General features: G+C 39.6%; 1 protein-coding gene across 15 annotated transcripts in view; it reads left to right on the plus strand.

Annotated features, from left to right (window-relative positions):
• NEO1 (neogenin 1) overlaps nucleotides 1–22,104 on the plus strand; it is a 131,135-nt gene that overhangs the window by 72,485 nt on the left and 36,546 nt on the right. For 10 of the 15 annotated variants that reach the window (XM_078380964.1, XM_078380966.1, XM_072981707.2 and 7 more), the window contains exons 8-13: nucleotides 9,649–9,868; nucleotides 10,668–10,822; nucleotides 12,164–12,312; nucleotides 18,552–18,690; nucleotides 20,095–20,144; nucleotides 20,731–20,875. In XM_078380964.1, the coding sequence (XP_078237090.1) occupies nucleotides 9,649–9,868; nucleotides 10,668–10,822; nucleotides 12,164–12,312; nucleotides 18,552–18,690; nucleotides 20,095–20,144; nucleotides 20,731–20,875 (858 nt within the window). The remainder of the gene's footprint in view (nucleotides 1–9,648; nucleotides 9,869–10,667; nucleotides 10,823–12,163; nucleotides 12,313–18,551; nucleotides 18,691–20,094; nucleotides 20,145–20,730; nucleotides 20,876–22,104) is intronic. The other 5 variants (XM_072981716.2, XM_072981710.2, XM_072981713.2 and 2 more) reach the window with 1 other exon arrangement.

Here is a 22,104-nt window from a genome sequence, read left to right on the forward strand (position 1 = left end):
GGGGAAGCTTCAGCCTTTTGATTGGCATGACAAGATAGAAATCTTCCTTTCAGATACAACCAGAAGGAGCTTAATTCAGATCCAAACTATTTCACTTCTAAAAGAAAGAAAATAATCAGTAAAGTATTTTGCACCCTTAGCAGAGAAATTATCTGATTGGGAAGCTCCCTGTCTGGCTGTTCCCCCTGTTTGTATGGGAAGAGAAAGAGATGGTTAAAATTCAGAAGGATTGCCTCAGCCAGAGAAGATAACAAAATAATTGCAAAAAGTGTTTTTTTTTTTTTTACTGTTTACAAGTATTCATGAATCCATTGTTGGAAGTTCAAGTGATAGGTTTGGATAATAACTTTTTTGGGGGGAAGGGATCAGTGGAATGAAGAAATGCTTATAGTATCATATCCCTCAAGAATTTAAAGTGTTCCTGCTATTTCCACAAAATATTGTTGATAATGGCGCTGTTTCCACATTACTTTAAAAATCCCTTTGAAACCCTTAAAAACAGATGAAGTTTTTTTAAAGCCATAAACCCAGCAGAGTAATAATTCAGAGCTTGTGTATTTTCTGTACTTGCATTCAAATTCCATATGCATTAAATATGAAGTATGCATTGTGGTCTTGGTGCCTAAACTGTTTTTTTCCATATTGCAGAATATTTGATACTGTTTGGCAAAATGTGCATTCTGTTTGCTAAACAAGCCCAGGGCTACAATTCCTTTCCCTCAGAAATTTGTTGCAGAAATGCAGCAATTAATACAACAGGCCTGTGTAGCATCATGTTTGTTCTTAATGCTAACATGGCTGAGAATAGTGATGTCTACCAGCACTGATCCATCAAACCAAAGGGATGCAATATTATGTTGTTCTCCACTGTATTTTTCTGTTTCTTCATTTTACTCAGGTGCATTTCAAGCAGAGATGAGAAGGTGACTTTTCTGAGCTGCACATCCAAGAATACCTCAGCCAACTGTAGTTAAAAAAAAAGGGGGGGGAATTTTGCTGTCTTTCTGAAAGCAGGCAAAGACATTTTTCTTCAAGTAGGCTTTTTCTTATAGACTTATCTAAGAGAAGACTCATTATGCCATCCATCATTTCAACCAAGCCATGGAATATTGGGATCACCTTGCCAAGGATGGCTATTTCCCCACTAAGTACCCATGTTGCATTCTCAAAGCTACATAGGACATTAGACCACTTGACCCACAATGTTCCCCTCTTCTCTGCTCAGAGGAGCAACCACAACAATGGAAGTCTCCAGTGTCAAATCATGGAAAACCTTTTGCTGCTCCAGCACTCTTTTTGGCAGGTAGAAAGTGGAGTTCCATTGAGTTGCCACATCCTCAATTAGGTGGTGTAGTGGCAATCCCAATTCTTTTGCTTCTACTTGAACTGCTCATTGGCCGAGACACGGTGGTGAAAATGGCCAGTGACCTTTCTGGCCCTTTCAGTTATATTAGGAATACATGTGTCTGTCATACCCTGCAAAACACTCCAGACTACAGTGGATCCTTGACTTACAGATGGCTCGACTTACAGACTTTTCCAGTTACAGACTTCTCTGGCCGCAAAATTTAGATTCAACTTGCAGCCGCAGAATTGACCTACAGACCAGAAAAAAACCAAAATGGAACAAAAATGGCCGGTTACGGGATTAATCGGTTTTCAATGCATTGTAGGTCAATGGAGACTCGACCTACAGACTTTTTGACCTGCAGCCACCGTTCCAATACGGATTAATTCCATAAGTAGAGGATCCACTGTACTAGGTTGAGAGTATGGGCCATACACCACACCCTTTTATCTTCCCAGCTTGTAGTGTTGCCACTATATTTGCCACATTGTTTGTGACAAACAGACCTTGATTTTCTGCAGCTAAACTTCACTGTTGCATGATGTCTTTCAGAGTCTCTTGAATGTTGTAAACTGGCTGTTCTCCGTCACTGCCACATTCAACAGGGTCCACCTGAACCCTGTCCTTGTGTGTTGCACTATGTCTGACGCCTCCACCTTTCACCGGCGTCCTAGGGAGAAATAGGCATGTTTTGCACCCAGGCTGATAATGGACTTTTTGGGAGCTCCAGTTTTTGATTGCATGTTCCTAACAGGGATTGCTAACATGTCATCACTGCTCATTGTAGCAACTGGTGAGGCAAGTGCAGCTGGAGTTTATTTCTGTGCCACATACTTCTGAAATACTGTCCACCTGAATCCCCTCAGTCTCCTGCTCCCCCACATCAAATGTGCAGGCACTTGAAGGGGAGTTCCCACTAACCACAATGCTGCTTTGTACAGATTTGCTTAGAATGGGGATTTGAGGTAAACCCTTCCTTGAATATGACGGAGCTGCATGGTATGGATGTGGAAGGCAATGTCTGATGTTGTTCATAAATCTCCCAACTATAAAAGCAGCAGCACTGCTGCTGTCCAAACCGACAGGGTCAGTCTGAGTGCTCATGCCATCCTCGTCTGGCACATCAGCTCTTTGGGAGAAAAGTACCTTTTCCACCATCTTCTCTGGCATCTTGTCCTGCCTAAATTACACAAGGATGACACTGAAACATTCACTAATCCCTGTCCCACCTTGAACCAGAGGTTTCTCTGCCACTTCTCCTAGGCAGACACCCCTCCCCCAATACTAATGCATGCAGCTGTTTCTTGTGTCAGTGCAGAACAAGGCAGGAGGGTAACAGATTTTGTTTGGAGGGCTCATAAAAGCAGTTGTAGACAGTCTTTTCCCTCCCTCCCTCTCCCTCTCCCTCTCCCTCTCCCTCTCTCATTCCACTCAGTGGAAGCTGTTGCAGTGGATGCGAGTAGCATTCCTGCAGCCTGCCCCAAATGCCTACTTCTTCTACCTTGCCCATGTTGCATATTGACTGCAGGCTCTACGGAAAGAATAGTATCTGATTCTCCTACAGCAGAACAGTGAAAATCACACACAAACATGCACAGCTACAAAATCTATTAATTTAAGAGATGTGTCTATATAGAACAAAATCTTACTCCCGTGCCTGATATACCTCAAAGGGGTCTAAACTTAACATCTTAATTCCCTGTTCATGTATAACTTGTTAATCTGTGAATCTATTAATCCTAAACCATATTCCTAATTATGTTACATAAATAATGTACAATGAGATGTAGTAAATGTAGATGTACATTGAGGATTCAGAAAAGGACACAGAAAAGACTGCTGCAGTGCCAGCTTGCAATAGAGCATATCCTAATAGCACACGTTAAGTGGCTTTATAAGGACCATGCCCACCTGTCATTTGGAAAGAACCAAGATGGAAAAAATAAACCTTCTGGTGTCTGTGCCTGCTTCTAAATTTCATTGGTGCAGGCAGAGATTATTTACAGGTTTTGGTCTCCAGACCCTCTCTCTTGGGAAACCCTTGACACCACCGTCAGGAGACACTGAGTTCTCCGCCCCCGCTGCATTTAGTTAGCAGAAACCTAGCCTTTTGCTTTCTAATTTATAGGAGTAAATGGGACTCCAAATATGAGGAATTAATATTACAGATCTTCAGAACTATCAGATTTGGGTTTGGATATATTCAGAAATATCAAAATTTGGCATTTTATTTATTTATTACTTCAATTTATATACCGCCCCATTAGTGCCAAAGTACTGTTCTGTGTACTTTAGTGGACATTGTTTGGTGAATTCCAAATATTTCTGGATTCAAATACATCTGGCTAGGTTTTATTTCTTTGGCAAACTAAATCTTCAAGGCCATCTTTCTGACATATCAGTGCTTAAATTAGAGATGGACATATTTGTATTTGTTTGAGTGTAACTTACAGAATTTCCCAGGCAGCTGTGCATCCTAGGAAATTCTTGAGTGCTATTGTCCAAAAGCTCAAATCTAAAACCTCTACTATAAATAATTAAAATGTCAATCAATAAAGCATTACAGTTTCTTGTTTGTAGAAAAATTATGTTTTGTTTAGGTGATTTACAACATAGCTCTATCCAATCTGTTGTTCAGGGAAATTGGTCCCCTGGCAATATTTATTGACCAGAACTTCATATTATTTTACTAATTTGGTGGTGTCATTTCTTCCTCTCAAAGGAAATACGTATGAAAGCATATTAGGCATTGAAAAGTACAAGAAAGCATAGAAAAGTTCCTTGCCAAAAATCAATCAATTTTTTTTATTTAAAAAAATTGTATTGTCTTTTAGTGGCTGAGATCATTGCTCATTAAGGCATAATCCGTTTGATTTTTTTCCAGATGGAAACTCTGATTTGTGTATATTTTCTCTTGCTGTTTGCTAGTTAATATTTCAAATTGCAATAGATTGATTAGGGACAGAACAATTTTGTGGAACAATATTTAAATGAAGTCTGTAAATAAAAAGTCTTGTGGACCAATCGTATGTTTGTTCACTAGAAAAGAATGACCTGCTAATTTAATTTCATTTTGCTAAACTAATGGTATTGCTGCCTTGTTCAGAGAGAGAGAGAGAGAGAGAGAAAGAAAGAGAGAGAGCGCATAACCAGCACTTGGATTTCTAATCACTCCAAGTTAACAATTGGTAAAAGGACCTCAACACAGTGGTATACTGCTGTAATGTATGCAAAAATCTTCTGTTTTTCTGGCATGTAGGGAAACAGTCTGAGACTCTGGAGAGCTGCTGACACAGTACTGAGCAAAGTGGACCAATAATCTGATGAAGTATAATTTCTGTGCTACGCAATTGTTTCTCATCCCTTGAGGCACTGTAGTGCCAACGGAGGATTTTCCTTAGAAATAAATGCTAGCTTTAGGAGAAAACATTTCCTAGTGACCCCAGAGGGAAGCAATATAATTAATTTTCTCCTCTCAACCTGCTCTAACCCAGTAACTATGAGCCCCTCTTCAACTACTATTTTTATTTTTAAAGAATTACATGAGGAGTTGTGTTTAAAGTGCTGACTACATCAAAGTAAAGGTACAGTGCACCCTCTACTTACGGAATTAATCCGTATTGGAATGGTGGCTGCAAGTCGAAAAGTCTGTAGGTTGAATCTCCATTGACCTACAATGCATTGAAAACCAATTAATCCCGTAACCAGCGGTTTTTATTCTATTTTTGTTCCATTTTGGATTTTTTGTGGTCTGTAGGTCGATTCTCCGGCTGCAGGTCAAATCTAAATTTTGCAGCCAGAGAAGTCTGTAACTCGAAAAGTCTGTAAGTCAAGCCGTCTGTAAGTCGAGGGTCCACTGTATGGATTTTTTTAATGTGACCAGTTTAGGATTGAATAAGTGGTTGTGGTGTCTTTTGTTACAAATCATCTTACCCCCAAAAAACCTTAATGACTGAAATCTTGTTAATGCAGCTTTTGCTTTACGCAGCAATTTTTTAGAAATCAAAAATTTCCAGTCCTACTCCTCTCTCAACATGGGGACTTTTTTGTGAAATTTTTGGAATTAAAGATTCCTTGCCCACCCCCACCCCCATTCTACAGCATCCAATGGGATTCCATAGCAGCCTTGGAACCTTCTGAGGAATAAGATCACAAAATAATTACTTCCAAAGCATTGCCATGGTTGATGACATTATCAACTTTATGTGCTGTAACTTGTAGAACTGGATTTCAGCGGTTGATGCACATTTAAATGTCAGCATTGGAAAAAATATATTGAAGAACCCACAGTGAAAAACTACAAGAGATTCAGTTCAAACAATTTCTGTTAGGAAATTGACATCCTTGAGAAGTGTTCATAAACATTTGCTAGTTCAGAAAAAGTCACTAGTCACTGGAACTGGTTGTTTTGAACATCATGGCCAACAACCTATTGTGCAAGCATTCATGCAGAACTTGAGGTTGAGTGTAGCACCTTAAGAGTGTCGCCTTCTAAGATTTTAAATGTCCGACTGGAATGCCATCACCTCCACTGGCCTTGTTAGCCATGCTTTCTAAGGCCCACTTGACTTCACTCACCAGGATGTCTGGCTCCATGTCAGCACCCACAGTATCTGGGTTGTCTGGGACATCCAAATCTTTCTGGTATAATTCCTCTGTGTATTCTTGCCAAATCTTCTTGATGTCTTCTGCTTCTGTTAGGTCCCTCCCATTTTTGTCCTTTATCATGTCAATCTTTGCAAAAAAAAGGTTCCTTTAATATCTCCAATTTTCTTGAACAGATCTCTGGTTTTTCCCTTTCTATTCTTTTCCTCTATTTCTTTGCACTATTCATTTAAGAAGGCCCTCTTGTCCCTCCTTGCTATTCTTTGGAAGTCTGCATTCAATTTTCTGTAACTTTCCCTATCTCCCTTGCATTTTGTTTCCCTTCTCTTCTCTGCTATTTGTTAAGGCCTCATTGGACAGCCACTTTGCTTTCTTCCATTTCCTTTTCTTTGGGATGGTTTTTGTAGCTGCCTCCTGTACAATGTTACAAGCCTCCATCCATGGTTCTTCAGGCACTCTGTCCACCAAATCTAGTTCCCTAAAATCTTGGATTTGGTTTAGGTTATACCTGACTAGCCCAGTGATTTTTCCTACTTTCTTCAGTTTAAGCTTGAGTTTTGCTATGAGAAGCTGATGATCAAAGCCACAATCAGCTCCAGGTCTTGTTTTTGCTGACTGTATAGAGCTTCTCCATCTTTGGCTGCAGAGAAGATAATCAATCTGGTTTCGGTATTGCCCATCTGGCGATGTCCATGTGTAGAGTTGCCTCTTGTGTTGTTCGAAAAGAGTGTTTGTGATGACCAGCTTGTTATCTTGACAAAATTCTATTAGCCTTTGCCCTGCTTCATTTTGAATTCCAAGGCAAAACCTACCTGTTGTTTCTTTTATCTCTTGACTCCCTACTTTAGCATTCCATTCCCCTGTAATGACGAGAACATCTTTCTTTGTTGTCAGTTCTAGAAGGTGTTGTAAGTCTTCATAGAAATGGTCGATTTCAGCCTCTTCAGCATCGATGGTTGGTGCATAAATGTGGATTTCTATGATGTTGAAAGGTCTGCCTTGGATTTGTATTGAAATCACTCTATCAATTTTGAGATTGTATCCCAGTACAGCTTTTCCCATTCTTTTTTTGACTATGAGGGATACTCCATTTTTTCTATGGGATTCTTGCCCACAGTAGTAGATATGGTAATAATCTGAATTGAATTCGCCCATTCCTGTCCATTTTAGTTCACTGACACCCAGGATGTCAATGTTTATTCTTGCCATCTGCTTTTTGACCACATCCAGCTTCCCAAGGTTCATAGATCTTACATTCCAGGTTCCTATGCAGTATTCTTCTTTGCAGCATCCGACTTTCCTTTCACTTCCAGGCGCGTCAGCAGCTGAGCATCCTTTCGGCTTTGGTCCAACCACTTCATTAGCTCTGGAGCTACTTGTACTTGTCCTCCGCTCTTCCTCAGTAGCATGTTGGATGCCTTCCAACCTGAGGGGCTCATCTTCCAGCGTTGTATCTTTTAGCCTTTTATTTCTGTCTATGGAGTTTTCTTGGCAAAGATACTGGAGTGGCTTGCGAGTTCCTGCTCCAGGTGGATCGCATTTAGTCAGAACTCTCCACTACGACCTGTCCGTCTTGGGTGTCCCTGCATGGCATAGCCCAGAGCTTCTCTGAATTACTCAAGCCCCTTCGCCACGACAAGGTAGCAATCCATGAAGGGGAGTAGTAGTCCTATAGTTGGCTTTTAATAACAATCATGTTTCATAATCATTTACATTGGTTGTATTATTTCCTTATTATTTTTATTGATTGTCTGGGACTTTTGATATTGCAGAACGTATGAAAGGCATTTGTTAGTAGAGTAGCAGAGAAATTTAATAAATAAAATAAATGGAAATGGAAAATTTCAGCCTTTTTCTATGTGAAGAGCGAGCAACATAATCATGCTAAAATACAGATTTTCCACTACTTTATGGTGAACATAGGTGCCATGTTAAGTTTTAAGGTTGGTGTTGTCTGATTAAACTTTCATTTGTACTGAGTTTCAAGATTAATTGCAGTTTTCAAGAATCTCCCTGCAGTTTTTCTCATTAGAGTCAATGAAGGATTTTGTTTTATGGTTTAGCAATTGAAATGTTTCCTCCCAATCGTATGTAATATGCAGAAAAGAGGAGCATATAAAACAAAAGCTCTTTTTGCTAGCCTGTCCAAAAATAATTAGATTCCAGGTCACTGACTGTCTGCTTATGTGTTAGCAGTATTTGTCTGAAGAATTGATTTTGCCATCTTTGGTGACACATCATTAGACAGTAGGCAGTGCTGCTTTTCATCTCTCACCGGAAATAAAACTTTTCTTCATGGTCTAGCATGATTATTTTTCAGTAGTTCTTCATTTTGTACAGTGAATTTTGTGTCACTATTGGAAACTACTGAGATAATCAGATAGAATGCCCAGCTTAACATCAAATGTAACCTAAAGAAAGTTGAGTCATAAGAGAAACTGTGTTTATGTGTGTCTTTACATGTGAGCTACCCAAAAATACTTTGAAAGGTGAGTTCTGTATACTGTAGACCAGTGGTCCCCAACCTTGGGCCTCCAGATGTTCTTGGACTTAAACTCCCAGAAGACTTCACCACCACCTCTGCTGGCCAGGATTTCTGGGAGTTGAAGTCCAAGAACATCTGGAGGCCCAAGGTTGGAGACCACTGCTGTAGACTACCCATTGGGTTATAAGACTGAAATTAGTTTAAAGAAAAGCAAAACAGGAAATAAATAAGCAATTATATAATGGCATTTCTAGGCTGTCCTTAAAGCTGATATTACTCCAGGTTTTTCACCCATTTCAGAATGTTCTCATTGATAGTTTTGTTTAATTTGATGACGTTTTAATTAATTTTTATTTTAAAACATTTATACCCACCCTCCTTTCTTGCCCAAGTTGGCTTACTCTCAGATTGAAACAGGGAGTTAAGAAGAAGAAAAAAGACTGCTATTCACTGTGCTTGTTTTAAAACAGTGGCACCTGAAGTACTTAGTTTCATGTGGTTGCGTTAACAATGTTGATATGAAGGACATTACATGTTGGGTTAGGTAAGGAGGAGTTTAATCCTGAAGAACAATGAGTCTTGAGGAATATGGAGTGGATTGAGGGACTGGGATGAGGTGGAGGGTAATGCCTCTCCTTTTCAGATCTTTCATTAACTAGAAATCAGACCCAAATAATATTGTTTAAGGAAGAGAGCAGTGATGTAGTTGGACAACTTAGAGTATGACAAAACAATATGTTTAGCTAAGATGTGGATGCAGTATTGCTCTTGAGGCTTGCTATTTTGTTTATAAATGCAAATTGAAAATCTTCAGATGATTCTGTATAATATGGTATATTGAGAAGGTAGTTTTCTGAAAAGTAAATACTGCAGAATGAGAAGGCATACATATCACAACTTGATGTTTCCATTGTGAGATGATACTTTATCCTCAGTTTTCACCTTTCCTTTCCCTACCCACTTTCATTTTTAATGGAGATCTTTGACTGCTTGTCCTACAGTGACGTCTCCTTTGATACTCCCCATTAGTTTTCAGTAGTTATCTTTTTGCCTGCATGCCAACCTTCAGTTTAATGGCCTTTTTTGTGTGTTCATTTTGTTTTGTTTCCCATCGTGGTTTTGTTTATTTCTTTTTTTGGTTTTTTCTGTTTTCTCTTTAAATCGTCGTGATGTTTGCCCTTCATATTCCCCAATGTTTGCACATGACAAGATGTTGCCATCCCAACATTACCTCCCACTTCACTGACCAGTGCCACTACTGACCATCTAGCACCAGCTACAGCTGGACCCCTGCCTTCAGCTCCTCGAGACGTTGTGGCTTCCCTTGTCTCCACCCGCTTCATCAAGTTGACTTGGAGGACCCCTGCATCAGATCCACATGGCGACAATCTCACCTACTCAGTATTTTACACTAAGGAAGGTGTGAACAGGTAATTTATGGAAATTCCACTAACGTTTGTGAAATTGTAGGAGATAGCAGCCTGAAATATTCAATACACTCATCCAGGTGAAATATGTGTTATAATGAATGATTTGCATTAATTTATTTATTTGATACTCATTATTTCTTCCACAGCATGTTACATGCTCAGACACCGTATTTTTTCAATAATTTGCAGTAGCTCCGTTTGTTTGGAAACTGCACATACCTAATGTCAATAGAGGTTTAAGTATTGTAGTTTTAAATGCAGTGATTTGGAATATCAGTATGAATTTTCTTTTAGCTGCTAAGCACCTCCAATTCAAACAGGTATATTTTTAATATCATACACATTGCTGCTTTAAGAAAGGAATGTGTTAATCAAGATAGAAGATACAGAAAGCAAATAACTGGGAAGAATCTTAGTTTGTAAAATTAGAGTGGTACCTTTATTGGACCACTAAAAAAAAAAATCAAACGAATTGCAAGCTCTCATGGAGAAAATTCTACTGCATCAAACTGAACACCACCACTTCATGAATAGCAGAGAAAAATTGTAGATAAGAGTTCCAAAAATACAAAAAAAAATGGCAGATGTCTGTACCAGGTCTGCCCATATGAGGTGAGTTAAGACTCAGGTTGCAACCATCATCTGGGGATTGTAGTTGCGGACACCATGCCTTGGAATAGATATCTTTATTTTCTTTTCTTTTTTTACTGCTTGTATGTATTAGACAACAGAATTGCTTATATTCTGTCCTAATAAGCTATTCTTTTCTGGAACATTTTACCTCCCCTTTCCCAAATAGGGAACGTGTTGAAAATACAAGTTATCCAGGTGAAATGCAAGTGACAATTCAAAATCTGAGGCCTGAAACAGTGTACATTTTTAGAGTGGTAGCTCATAACAAACGTGGACCTGGGGAGAGCTCAGTGCCACTGAAAGTAGCAACACAACCTGAGGGTATGTATAATATACATTTCTACCTACTCTCTGGCTGCTGCTGATAAAAACATGCTAGCTGTGTTTTGATTAATTTGACATAATATTTGCATATGATTCTGACTTGTACTACTTAACCCTGATTTTTTTCAGATCCTTTTTGCACTAGACTAAGATCAGTTGTTGTTGCTGACATTAAATTAATAGCATTTTTATCTGGCGCTCCAGCCAAAACAAAGATTCTTAAAGCAGCTTAGACTGCAGCTATATGTGTACATAATACAAGATTTGCTGCAGAAGTAAAATGGATGCATTTGAATTTTTTAAAACAGATCACATGACACAAAGGCCAGTGCAAATCAGCTTTTTTGCTTCTAAACAAAGCCCCTGGTCCTGCTACTGGGAGGCTTCTACTTTTTTCAAGCCAGAGCATTCCAAACAGTGTTTTTTCCCCATGTGATCAGTTGTTTCATTTTCCAAAAAGATGGGAGTGTGAGTATGAGTAGTATTCTTTTGACATACTAATCTGGGCTTGATGTTTCAGATAGCAGGAGAATCCACTCCCACCGTCTTTCTCCTTAGTTACCACAAAGTATTTTTCAATTTTGTAAAAACAAACTACTGTGTTTAGCGCTAGAACACTTCTTTATGGAAAAACAAAAGATAAAAATCAGTATGTGTTGTCACAGTGCCAGCGCTAGAAAGATTCAAAATTAGTCTGTCATTGGTCCCAGGCTTATAGTTTAAAGACTCTCCAAGAAAAAGGGATTGAGATAGCTTTTTCCCTTATTGCCACCCAAATATTGTCTCTTAGTCCTTTCAGGTACGTTGCAGTTTCCCTGCAGCTACTCCTTTTCTGCCCAGTGGTTGGGGTCATTATTGTTTCCCTTGCTGTGAAAATGACAGTTAACAGTAACTTTTTAAAATACGTTAACTGCATGTAACATGGTTTAAAGTTGGCTTGTTTCAAACAAGAATGTTGTAGGGTTTCAACAAAATAAAAAAATTATAGTTAATAGTGACTCTACCAGTCTCCTTGCTGGATGTTCTGCAAACAGAGGATAACAGACAAACTGTGGTTCACTATGGATTTTTTCTGTCATTATTAACCATATTCAATTGTGTCATTTGAACCAGTATAATTATGGATAATTATGGACATTAAAAAGGTTCAGCTCATTCATGGTTCAACTGTGACTGTATTCAGGGAGGAGCAGATTTGTACCTTCATCAATCAGATTGGGTTCAAGTATATATATTTTTTCAGTTTGTTTAGAATTAAATGGTTCCAAAACTTCTTCCATGAGTTAAACACGAGTAAATATATTGAAAATCTTATCATATATCTTGGTTATTTTTCAGTTCAGCTTCCTGGACCAGCTCCCAATATTCGGGCATATGCCAATTCCCCCACATCAATCACTGTCAGTTGGTCAACGCCTTTATCTGGAAATGGTGAAATCCAAAACTACAAACTGTATTATATGGAGAAGGGGACAGACAGTGAACAGGTCTGATCTTTAATATGAGCATACTGTAGCAATGAGGAACTGTAGATGTAATATGCATAGTTTACTGTGACTTACTAGTTCTTTCTGAATCTATTGTTTTGTTGACTATACCAGCACAATAAGAGCTAGACAGATAATACTGTACTTTATCATCTGGCAATGAAGGGGAGCATTGGCATTTTTAAGCATGTTTAGTTCTCAGAAGTTTAATTTCTGAAAATAAAGCAACTATTAAAAAGTGTTCAGACATGAGTAAAAATGTATTCATTTTTGTTTACATCAGGTCTATTGATTTGCTAATATACTGCTGCTTGTTGCTTTCATTATCATTCTGACTAAAGAAGCTGCTGGTTACTTAAAAAAATCCATGGCTATCCAAGACAGTTAACATTATGCCTTCCACCTGTTTCAACTAAAATTGAGCCTTGGAGGTTTCATCTTGTTTTCTGTCAGCACTTAATAGCTCACATTGAAAACAGATCTGTTACACTTGATTTCTGTCATCAATGGATGAAAAGAATAGGAATAGTCATCTGTTCAAAAAAGCTTATTCTAACTTCTGTAATGGATTAGGATCGCACACGCAACTGATGAAGGAAATTTGACCTAACGATAAATAGATATCTTGTCCTTGTGATGTCAGTTTATAGCAAATTATGATTTTCTAGTATCATTCATTGTAAGTAACAGATTGGAAGAGGAAGGTTAGGAGTTGATCTTAAGGAAGAATTGTGAGAAGCTACCAGAGATGGCTACATACGTGATTGGGAGAAAGAAGAGGATATTTCAGGATATATCCAGGGCATTATTTCTATTTCTGATTTCTAGAATATCTCCTCCTAGGAGAGCATAATCTACCCTACCACCTCAAACGTACTAATCTCGTAAATTTACTAATCTCGTAAATTTAAGCAAGATTGGGCCTGGATAGTGCTGGAATGGGAGGCCATCAGGAAATATCTCATTTAGAGCTAGGAAAGAATCATGCTTGAAACCAGTGCCATTCAGTTTCAGCAATACTGGGCTGGATGGACTTGGTATTGTGACGAACACGGGTTCGAAAACACACGTGTACGCTTGGACAGAGAGCAATCAGGAGTTTGCACATGCTAAAATGAGCTGAAGAGTCCAATTCAGCCAGCCATGCTACAACACCCCTTCTCACAAGTCTGCCCACATAAGAACACCTTGGTACTCTCGGATATTATTGTGAAAAGGTCAAGTGGGCTTTGTAGTCCTTAGACTTAACTTGCACCACTGACAGGACTCTAAGTAAGCTAGGCCGAGGCAGCACTCTCAGATGACCCTATGACAAGTGTACTGTTCAGGAAACCAAATGAGTTTTATAATCTTTATTTTATTAAAGAAAAAGCATGTTACTAAGCCAAATTAAACCAAAACAAATAATCTAGCATTGTGCTGCTTAGTTACAAAGATGTAGTGAGGCAAAGAAAACATGAAAAATAGAAAAGTATTCAAAAACCTTATTAAAAATACAAAAAGACATTAAAAAGAATAAAACCAGTTCCAGTCCAGGAAATCATTAGTAAAACCAAATAATCCAAGTAGGTTATGAAAAGGCTATAGTCCTCAGTGATCCTATAGAATAAAAACCCCTAAACAAAAGTAAAAATCCATTATATGACCCATAGTCCTTAGAAAAGAAAAATCCAGTAAATATACCATAGTCCTTACTAAATTACAAGAGCATAGTCCACATGGAGTATTCCAAGAAAAGAAGTCCATAAGGAATATTCCATAGAACAGTCCATAGAAAATAGTAATACACAGTCCTTAGGAAAAATCCCATAAGTCCAAAAGTAATCCAGCAAATCATAGAAACCAGTCCATGTAGGTAGTCCCAAATGGCTGAAGTGTAGGTCACGAATCACTGAAAGGTCGGTCTTGGAAAGACAAAGTCCATAGGTAAAAAGTTCCTTTTTCAAGAGTAACTGGCAAGGGCCTAATGCACCTTCCCACGATGTCATCCAATCAGAGTTCGTTACTAGGCAAACAGTCCTGTTACATCACATGAATTCTTTCTCATACACACCAGATGTTATTTGGGTTACGGTGGTTTCTCAAAGAGTCACAACATTTCCATCTATCTAATCACAGAGTCCTTCTCAGGCCTTCAGAATAACACTGTCTCTGCTCGCCTGGAAAACAACTTGTCAGCATAGCACAGATATTATATACAAAGAAACAAAATGGAACCTCTCTGGCTCACTTCATAATTACAAAACCCATATGCCTTTAAAAGATTTTAACTTAAAAACCCATCTCATCACAAGCCCCCTGGTCTGCTTGAATTGGATCAGGGCTGTAAATTACAAGGTTGCCTACATAGCCAATCACATAATGTAAATCACCAAACAATTCATCAACCAATTTCTGAAAAGTAACATAGGTATTTTCCATTCCAGGTGCTAGTTTTCTGAGTTGGTAAATTTCCTGAGGGCAAGTAAATGATGTATCAGGGCGATATTCCTCTTTAATTAAAATCTGATAAAGCCTTTCAACAGTTCCAGACACTAAATTGCCCTTAGACCCTTCTAGATCTATAGGAACAGAAACAGCAGTAAATCCTTCATTGACTGTAATAAAAAGTTTCACCACATCAGTTTCTCCTGGTGAATTCGAGAAGACGTTTTGGGGTTTAGCTAACACAGGCTCCAATATCTGTCCTGGGCCAAATTGATCAATGCCTTCACCCCTGGATACATGTATTGCTGAATTAGCTGTGCTATCAGGTTTGGTCACAAGAGGCCGCTGCTGCAACAAAGTTCCCTCGGGAGTACTCTGCATAGCCTCAGAAACAGTATCAGCATTCTCACCACTTCCTTGGAAAATAGGCTGTTGAAAATAAGTATTGTCCCAAACCTCTGCTTTTCTTTCTAAAGATTTTTCTGAGAAGATTAACTGTGGTACTGGGCCAAATTTTTCAGATATGATTTCCGTCTCTGGAGAAACATCAGTACTTTGTAATCCCAAAAAGTTAGCGCTTCCCCCTTCATTGGTTGTGTTAGAAACAGTCTCACAATGTGAAAGTCCATGCTGCAAAACCGCTCCATTATCAATCACTAAAACACTTGGCAAAGACTCTGAGAAAACCTTCACTCCTCCAGCTTCCTCAGCTGACTTTTCCGGTACCTTGAGTAGGCCACCCCCTTGGTATTTTTCTTTACTTCCGAACTGCCATGAATTACATGGGGTCTCTGCCAACCTAACAGAGTCTGCTTTCGCTGTTCCCTCTGGGCTAAGAGAAGGGGGGTTGTTTGAGATCTGACATGCATCAAGATCTGCTGACACAAGTCCTGTTGCTTCTAAGCTCTCAGTCCCAGCAATTGCTTTATTACTTTGGAAAATCCCTTGCTCTCCTTCTTCTAGCAAACCCATAGTCTCCTCCCAAATTATTTCAGAACTTCTCACCTGTCCTGTGCTCTGAAAAGGAGCTGAAGATGGTTCTGAGCTGAATTCGAATGCACTGCAATTCCCCCTTGCGCCGTCCGATGCTATTTCCCGGCAAACTTTCGGCTGCATTTCTCTCCCTTCGCGCGGTTCCAGGGCCTGTAAATCCTTTGTTTGGACGGACGATGAATCGCTGTCTTCTCTGGAATGCTCCTTAGCATTCCACTGGGCCTCGTTAACTCTTTCCACACAGGAACCCTGCTGAACTTGGAAAAACCTTTGCATCAAGCCAGGTTCTGTGCTAAGAAAACGTTTTAAAAGGATGTTCTCCTGATAAAGCTCACGTATCAGGAAATCTCTTTCCCTAATTTTCTGCTTGGCTTCCTCGAAAAATCCTGAAGCCATTTTTAGGGGTAAATCCACGGTTTTAGACTGATTTTGCTCCTCCATTCCTGCTGGCACTCTAGCCTTGGCTAGGTCAGCGAAAACAAAACTTCTAATAATAGAAATGAAAATTTAAAAATCTCCTCTGCACTTCTGACCAACTGCTGTCCCTTCTGCTATCCTAAGATAGGCGAGAGAACAAACAGCTGCCAAACCAAAATAAAATTAAAAATCTCTCCTGCACTTTCGACCAACTGCTGTCCCTGTGACCCTAAGGTCTGTGAGAAGACAGACAGCTGCCAAAACCAAAATACTGAAAACTCCAAAAGGAAGAGAAAAGAAAAACTGTGATCACTCTGTGAACCCTAAAGTTACAGAGATGATCAATGACTGAACTGGGTGCATATAGATACCTCTAGGGCCAGGTCATCCCGACAGATGCTGAGATCATAGGGCATGACTCTAGGCCAAGCCAGATGCAACTAGGTACTCCTGCCAGATCCTAAGATCGTAGTGGGGAGACCCAGAGCTAGTCCGGAACACGGCCAGGTGCTCCGGCAAATCCTAAGATTATAGGAGTACACTTAGGCCAAAACAAAAAAGAAAAAAAACCTGGATGCAAGTTCCAAAACAATGCAGTCAGAGTCATTTATGCAATCCTAAGATTGTGAAATGACCTGCTCAACTAGGGTGCAAGCACTCCAAAAATAAAGGACATGCATCTTGGAATTTCTTCACTACAACGTTGTAACAACCTGCACATGCCTACTGATTAAATTTTATTGTTTCCTAACAGTTTGCTTGTCCCACTGGGAATCTCTTTCTTAAAAGAGCACCCCAGATTCTAACACACATTACCACAGCCTGAAGATTTAACACCTCTCACCACAGCCTTTAGATCTAACTGCTGGCAAACAGCGTTTCCTAGGAAATTACTGTTTACACCCAGGGAAGCACCTAGCTCCTTGAAGCCTCAGTGTCCCACTGCAATCAAAACTTAGCTTGTGGATCAGGGTCACTCAAGCTGTTAGATAGAACAAAAATTGGTCATCCTGAGGTACTACAAAACCCAGCACGTGGTCCATCCCGCAGCTGCCACCATGTGACGAACACGGGTTTGAAAACACACGTGTACGCTTGGACAGAGAGCAATCAGGAGTTTGCACATGCTAAAATGAGCTGAAGAGTCCAATTCAGCCAGCCATGCTACAACACCCCTTCTCACAAGTCTGCCCACATAAGAACACCTTGGTACTCTCGGATATTATTGTGAAAAGGTCAAGTGGGCTTTGTAGTCCTTAGACTTAACTTGCACCACTGACAGGACTCTAAGTAAGCTAGGCCGAGGCAGCACTCTCAGATGACCCTATGACAAGTGTACTGTTCAGGAAACCAAATGAGTTTTATAATCTTTATTTTATTAAAGAAAAAGCATGTTACTAAGCCAAATTAAACCAAAACAAATAATCTAGCATTGTGCTGCTTAGTTACAAAGATGTAGTGAGGCAAAGAAAACATGAAAAATAGAAAAGTATTCAAAAACCTTATTAAAAATACAAAAAGACATTAAAAAGAATAAAACCAGTTCCAGTCCAGGAAATCATTAGTAAAACCAAATAATCCAAGTAGGTTATGAAAAGGCTATAGTCCTCAGTGATCCTATAGAATAAAAACCCCTAAACAAAAGTAAAAATCCATTATATGACCCATAGTCCTTAGAAAAGAAAAATCCAGTAAATATACCATAGTCCTTACTAAATTACAAGAGCATAGTCCACATGGAGTATTCCAAGAAAAGAAGTCCATAAGGAATATTCCATAGAACAGTCCATAGAAAATAGTAATACACAGTCCTTAGGAAAAATCCCATAAGTCCAAAAGTAATCCAGCAAATCATAGAAACCAGTCCATGTAGGTAGTCCCAAATGGCTGAAGTGTAGGTCACGAATCACTGAAAGGTCGGTCTTGGAAAGACAAAGTCCATAGGTAAAAAGTTCCTTTTTCAAGAGTAACTGGCAAGGGCCTAATGCACCTTCCCACGATGTCATCCAATCAGAGTTCGTTACTAGGCAAACAGTCCTGTTACATCACATGAATTCTTTCTCATACACACCAGATGTTATTTGGGTTACGGTGGTTTCTCAAAGAGTCACAACATTTCCATCTATCTAATCACAGAGTCCTTCTCAGGCCTTCAGAATAACACTGTCTCTGCTCGCCTGGAAAACAACTTGTCAGCATAGCACAGATATTATATACAAAGAAACAAAATGGAACCTCTCTGGCTCACTTCATAATTACAAAACCCATATGCCTTTAAAAGATTTTAACTTAAAAACCCATCTCATCACAGGTATGACGTGGCTTCTCCATTTCTGCAGTTACAAAAATGAACAGAAATAGTGTTTTCTAAGACTACATAATCTATATCTTTTCAAATACAGGATATTGATGTTGCAGGCCTTTCCTATACAATCACTGGTCTTAAAAAGTACACGGAATATAGTTTCCGGGTTGTGGCCTACAATAAACATGGTCCAGGAGTTTCCACACAAGATGTTGTCATTCGAACACTATCGGATGGTGAGTGCCTCCTAACAGCAAAAATAATGTAAAGCAGGGGTGTCCAACCTTTCACCTTCCCTGGGCCACATTAGAAGATGAAAATTTGGTTTGGGCCGCACATACATTTGGTTTGGGCCGCATGGGGGGGCAGCCCTAGCCGTCCTCCGCAGCCCCGCTCCAAGCACGCTTACTGGCAGCTGTGATCTCAGACAGCAGAGGCTGCCAACTTCGACTCCGGCGGCTTTATGGGGCCGGGAGGGGGTCTACCTATTGACGGGGACAGCACAATGCAGTCACACAGCCCCCCTGTCCCCTCCCCTCCCACTCCTTCCTTCCTTCCCTCTCTCTCCCTCTACTGTTGTGACATGCCCCGGCCACATTCCGGCCGCAAGCGCCAGCAGTGTAACTTGAAACTTTGGAATTTTTTTTTAAATAAAAAATTGCACTGGGCCACATTACAAGCTGACCTGGGCCACAGGTTGGACAAGCCTGATGTAAAGCTTTTCTCATTTAATTTTTTCAGGTGGCAAGCATAATTTCTTCATGTGAATCTCCATGGTAAACATAAAATTAGAGAGAGGATGAGGCTTTCTGCCTTTTTCTTTTACAATTTTATCTGCTTTGTTTACTGAGGAAAAACATTTTACTATGTTTATGAGTGGCCTGTCTTGGTTAGTCCAAATGTGCCATGAACGGTGATGTCGTACAGCTAGATTTGTAATAAAATGATAGTAGAAAGAGGTAGGAGCCAGCCTGTGTGGCCTTGGGAAAGCTGTACAGACCTAGATTGCCTCCAGAAGAAGGGAATGGTAAACCACTTCAGAATACTCTACACTAGAAAGCTATGCAAAGGGCCACCGTAAATCAGAACTGATTTGACAGCATGTAGTTATTATTGAAATCAGGGGGTTGTTGTAGCAATCATATGAGGATTTTGGAAAATCTGGATATGGCAAAATCTGTCCAGCTGTGACACACACACACACGGGGGGGGGGGAGAGAGAGAGAGTGATTTCTTCTTCTTCATGGATTGCTTCCTCTGTTCTGATTTATGCAACTTCTGTTCTAGTGGATGTTGTAGGTTGATGATGACAAGATTGGTATGTTAGGGTCAAATCAGTGGTTTCAGCCACTGAGGACAAGGTATCTCATCAACCACATTCAGATGGCATAAATTTTAATCCCACTAAGTGTTTTGATAGTCCTTGCTGGAGCCAAACCAGCACATATGTCAGAAATGTAATGTTACGAATCTAGCAACTGCTGGACTCTGACTACAATGAAATCCTGGTCAGCACAGCTAGTGATGAAGGCTTCTGGGAGTTTTACTCCAATAACATCTGGGGATGAAAGATTGGGAACCACTGCTTTAAAAGATACTTCTGAATGGGTTTTGAAGTACTGCTTCCATTTTTTTTCTAGTTCCCAGTGCTGCACCACAGAATCTAACTCTAGAAGTGCAAAACTCCAAGGTAAGATGCTGTCAGTTTGTTTTTGTAGTAATGTTTGAAGGGTAGGAGGATCTAGATCCACCAGCAATTGAGCACCATATTCAGTCCTTCTTACACATCCTGCCTTCAACTGCCTGGTTTTCATAGCATAGATCTTGTATTTGCTCAATCAGCATCCTTAAAAGTGAAGTAGGTGTTAATTAGTGTCTTATATTGTAGCCAGCATGCAGCAGCTTAAGTGTTATGATGCATTAAGATCATTGGAGATGAGCAGTGCTAATGTTTCAAAATATACCACATAGGAATTCTTTATAATAGAAGTAAAATTTAGATTTGACATATACTAGAGTTTGCCAGATTTCCATCAGCTGCTCTGTAATTCATAAAGATAGCGATATAAAAACAAAACAACATTCTTGCAAGTTTTAACTATAGAGCATCTTCAAGAAACATCATTTTAGTGCCTCAAATGTTATAGAAGCTTACACCTATTTTATATTACATATAATTGTTTCTTGAACTAATATAATAGAGATTGATGAAGCATGAGAGCTACCATAGTTTAATGTGAAGAACATGATTTATAATGCCATGTAATTTCCCGCAGAGTATCATGATGCATTGGCAGCCCCCTCCTGCAGGAACGCACAATGGGGAAATTACTGGCTATAAGATTCGCTACCGAAAAGTGACTCGCAAAAGTGATGTCACTGAGATGATTGTTGGGGCACAGCTTTCCCAGCTAATTGAAGGTTAGTGAGTTCGTGTTTTTTGTCTAAATGTAGAAGAATTTAACACCAGAGTCCTTATGAATGCTCAAGAATCTTTAATAAATTTCATTGCTTCATAGTAAAGATGAGGGGAAAGGTTATCTCCTGAGGTGCAGTAAAGTATAATTTGTTCAGCCCTGCTTGTTTTGACTGTATTATTTTTTCAGCAGTAAAGGAAACATAATGTATGGCCATTTAAATAAATATTCTAAGGAACCATTAATGTCAGGAAGTATAGAAAAGAGCACACCTGACTAAATAACATGAGTGTTCCTTGAGTAAAACTTAACCAGGTATTTTCTGGACAGTTTAAATTATTTTGATGAACTCTTTCCCACAGCCTGCTCTGGGGACTCTTGAGCAATGGTGGGAAAGGATGTGTGCATGAGAGAGACTAGTTGCTAAATTTCCTGCTTTCAATGACTTAAGCTGTCACAACATGAGAAATCTTAGAAGAGGAATTTTGAAGCCCCACAAGATTCCTCACCTCTAGTGTGTGAGAGACAAGAAGACAAGATGGCTCTTTTGCTGTCAAGTTTTTGTTTTGTTTTTGCAATGCATGCAGAATGCCTCTTGGACAGTCTGTGTGAAACTAGTGTCCTCTCCTTATAAGCAGCAAGGGACACTGCACCCCACAAGCACAGATGACCTACATGATTTATTTGTAGTGCAGAGGATCTTTCTGATACTTCAGATTTTTAAAAGCCCATGGAACAATGCAGCAGTTTAGATGTTTGGTGTACAGTGTTGCCTCGCTTAACGACGTTAATTCGTTCCAGCGAAATCGCTGTAGAGTGAAAACGTAGTAAAGTGAAATTAAAAAACCCATTGAAACGCATTGAAAACTGTTCAGTACGTTCCAATGGACTATAAACTCACCGTCCAGCGAAGATCCTCCATACGGCGGCCATTTTTGATTCCTGTATAGCGAGGAATCCATCCCTAAGCACAGTGGGGAGCCATTTTAAGCACCCGGTGGCCATTTTGAAAACCTGACAATCAGCTGTTTTGATCATCGTAATACGAAGAATCGGTTCCCGAAGCAGGGAACCGATCTTCACAAAGTGAAAAAAACCCTATTTAGAACATTGTTTTGCGATCGCAAAAACATTTTTGTGAAGTGGATTCGTCATAATGCGGGGTAATTGTTAAGCGGGGCACGACTGTACGTATTACACAATTTGTGGGAGAAGACTGAGTTGATAGCAACT

The sequence above is a fragment of the Pogona vitticeps genome, chromosome 12 (genome assembly GCF_051106095.1).
Source record: "Pogona vitticeps strain Pit_001003342236 chromosome 12, PviZW2.1, whole genome shotgun sequence".
In the NCBI taxonomy this organism is placed as follows: Eukaryota; Metazoa; Chordata; class Lepidosauria; order Squamata; family Agamidae; genus Pogona; species Pogona vitticeps.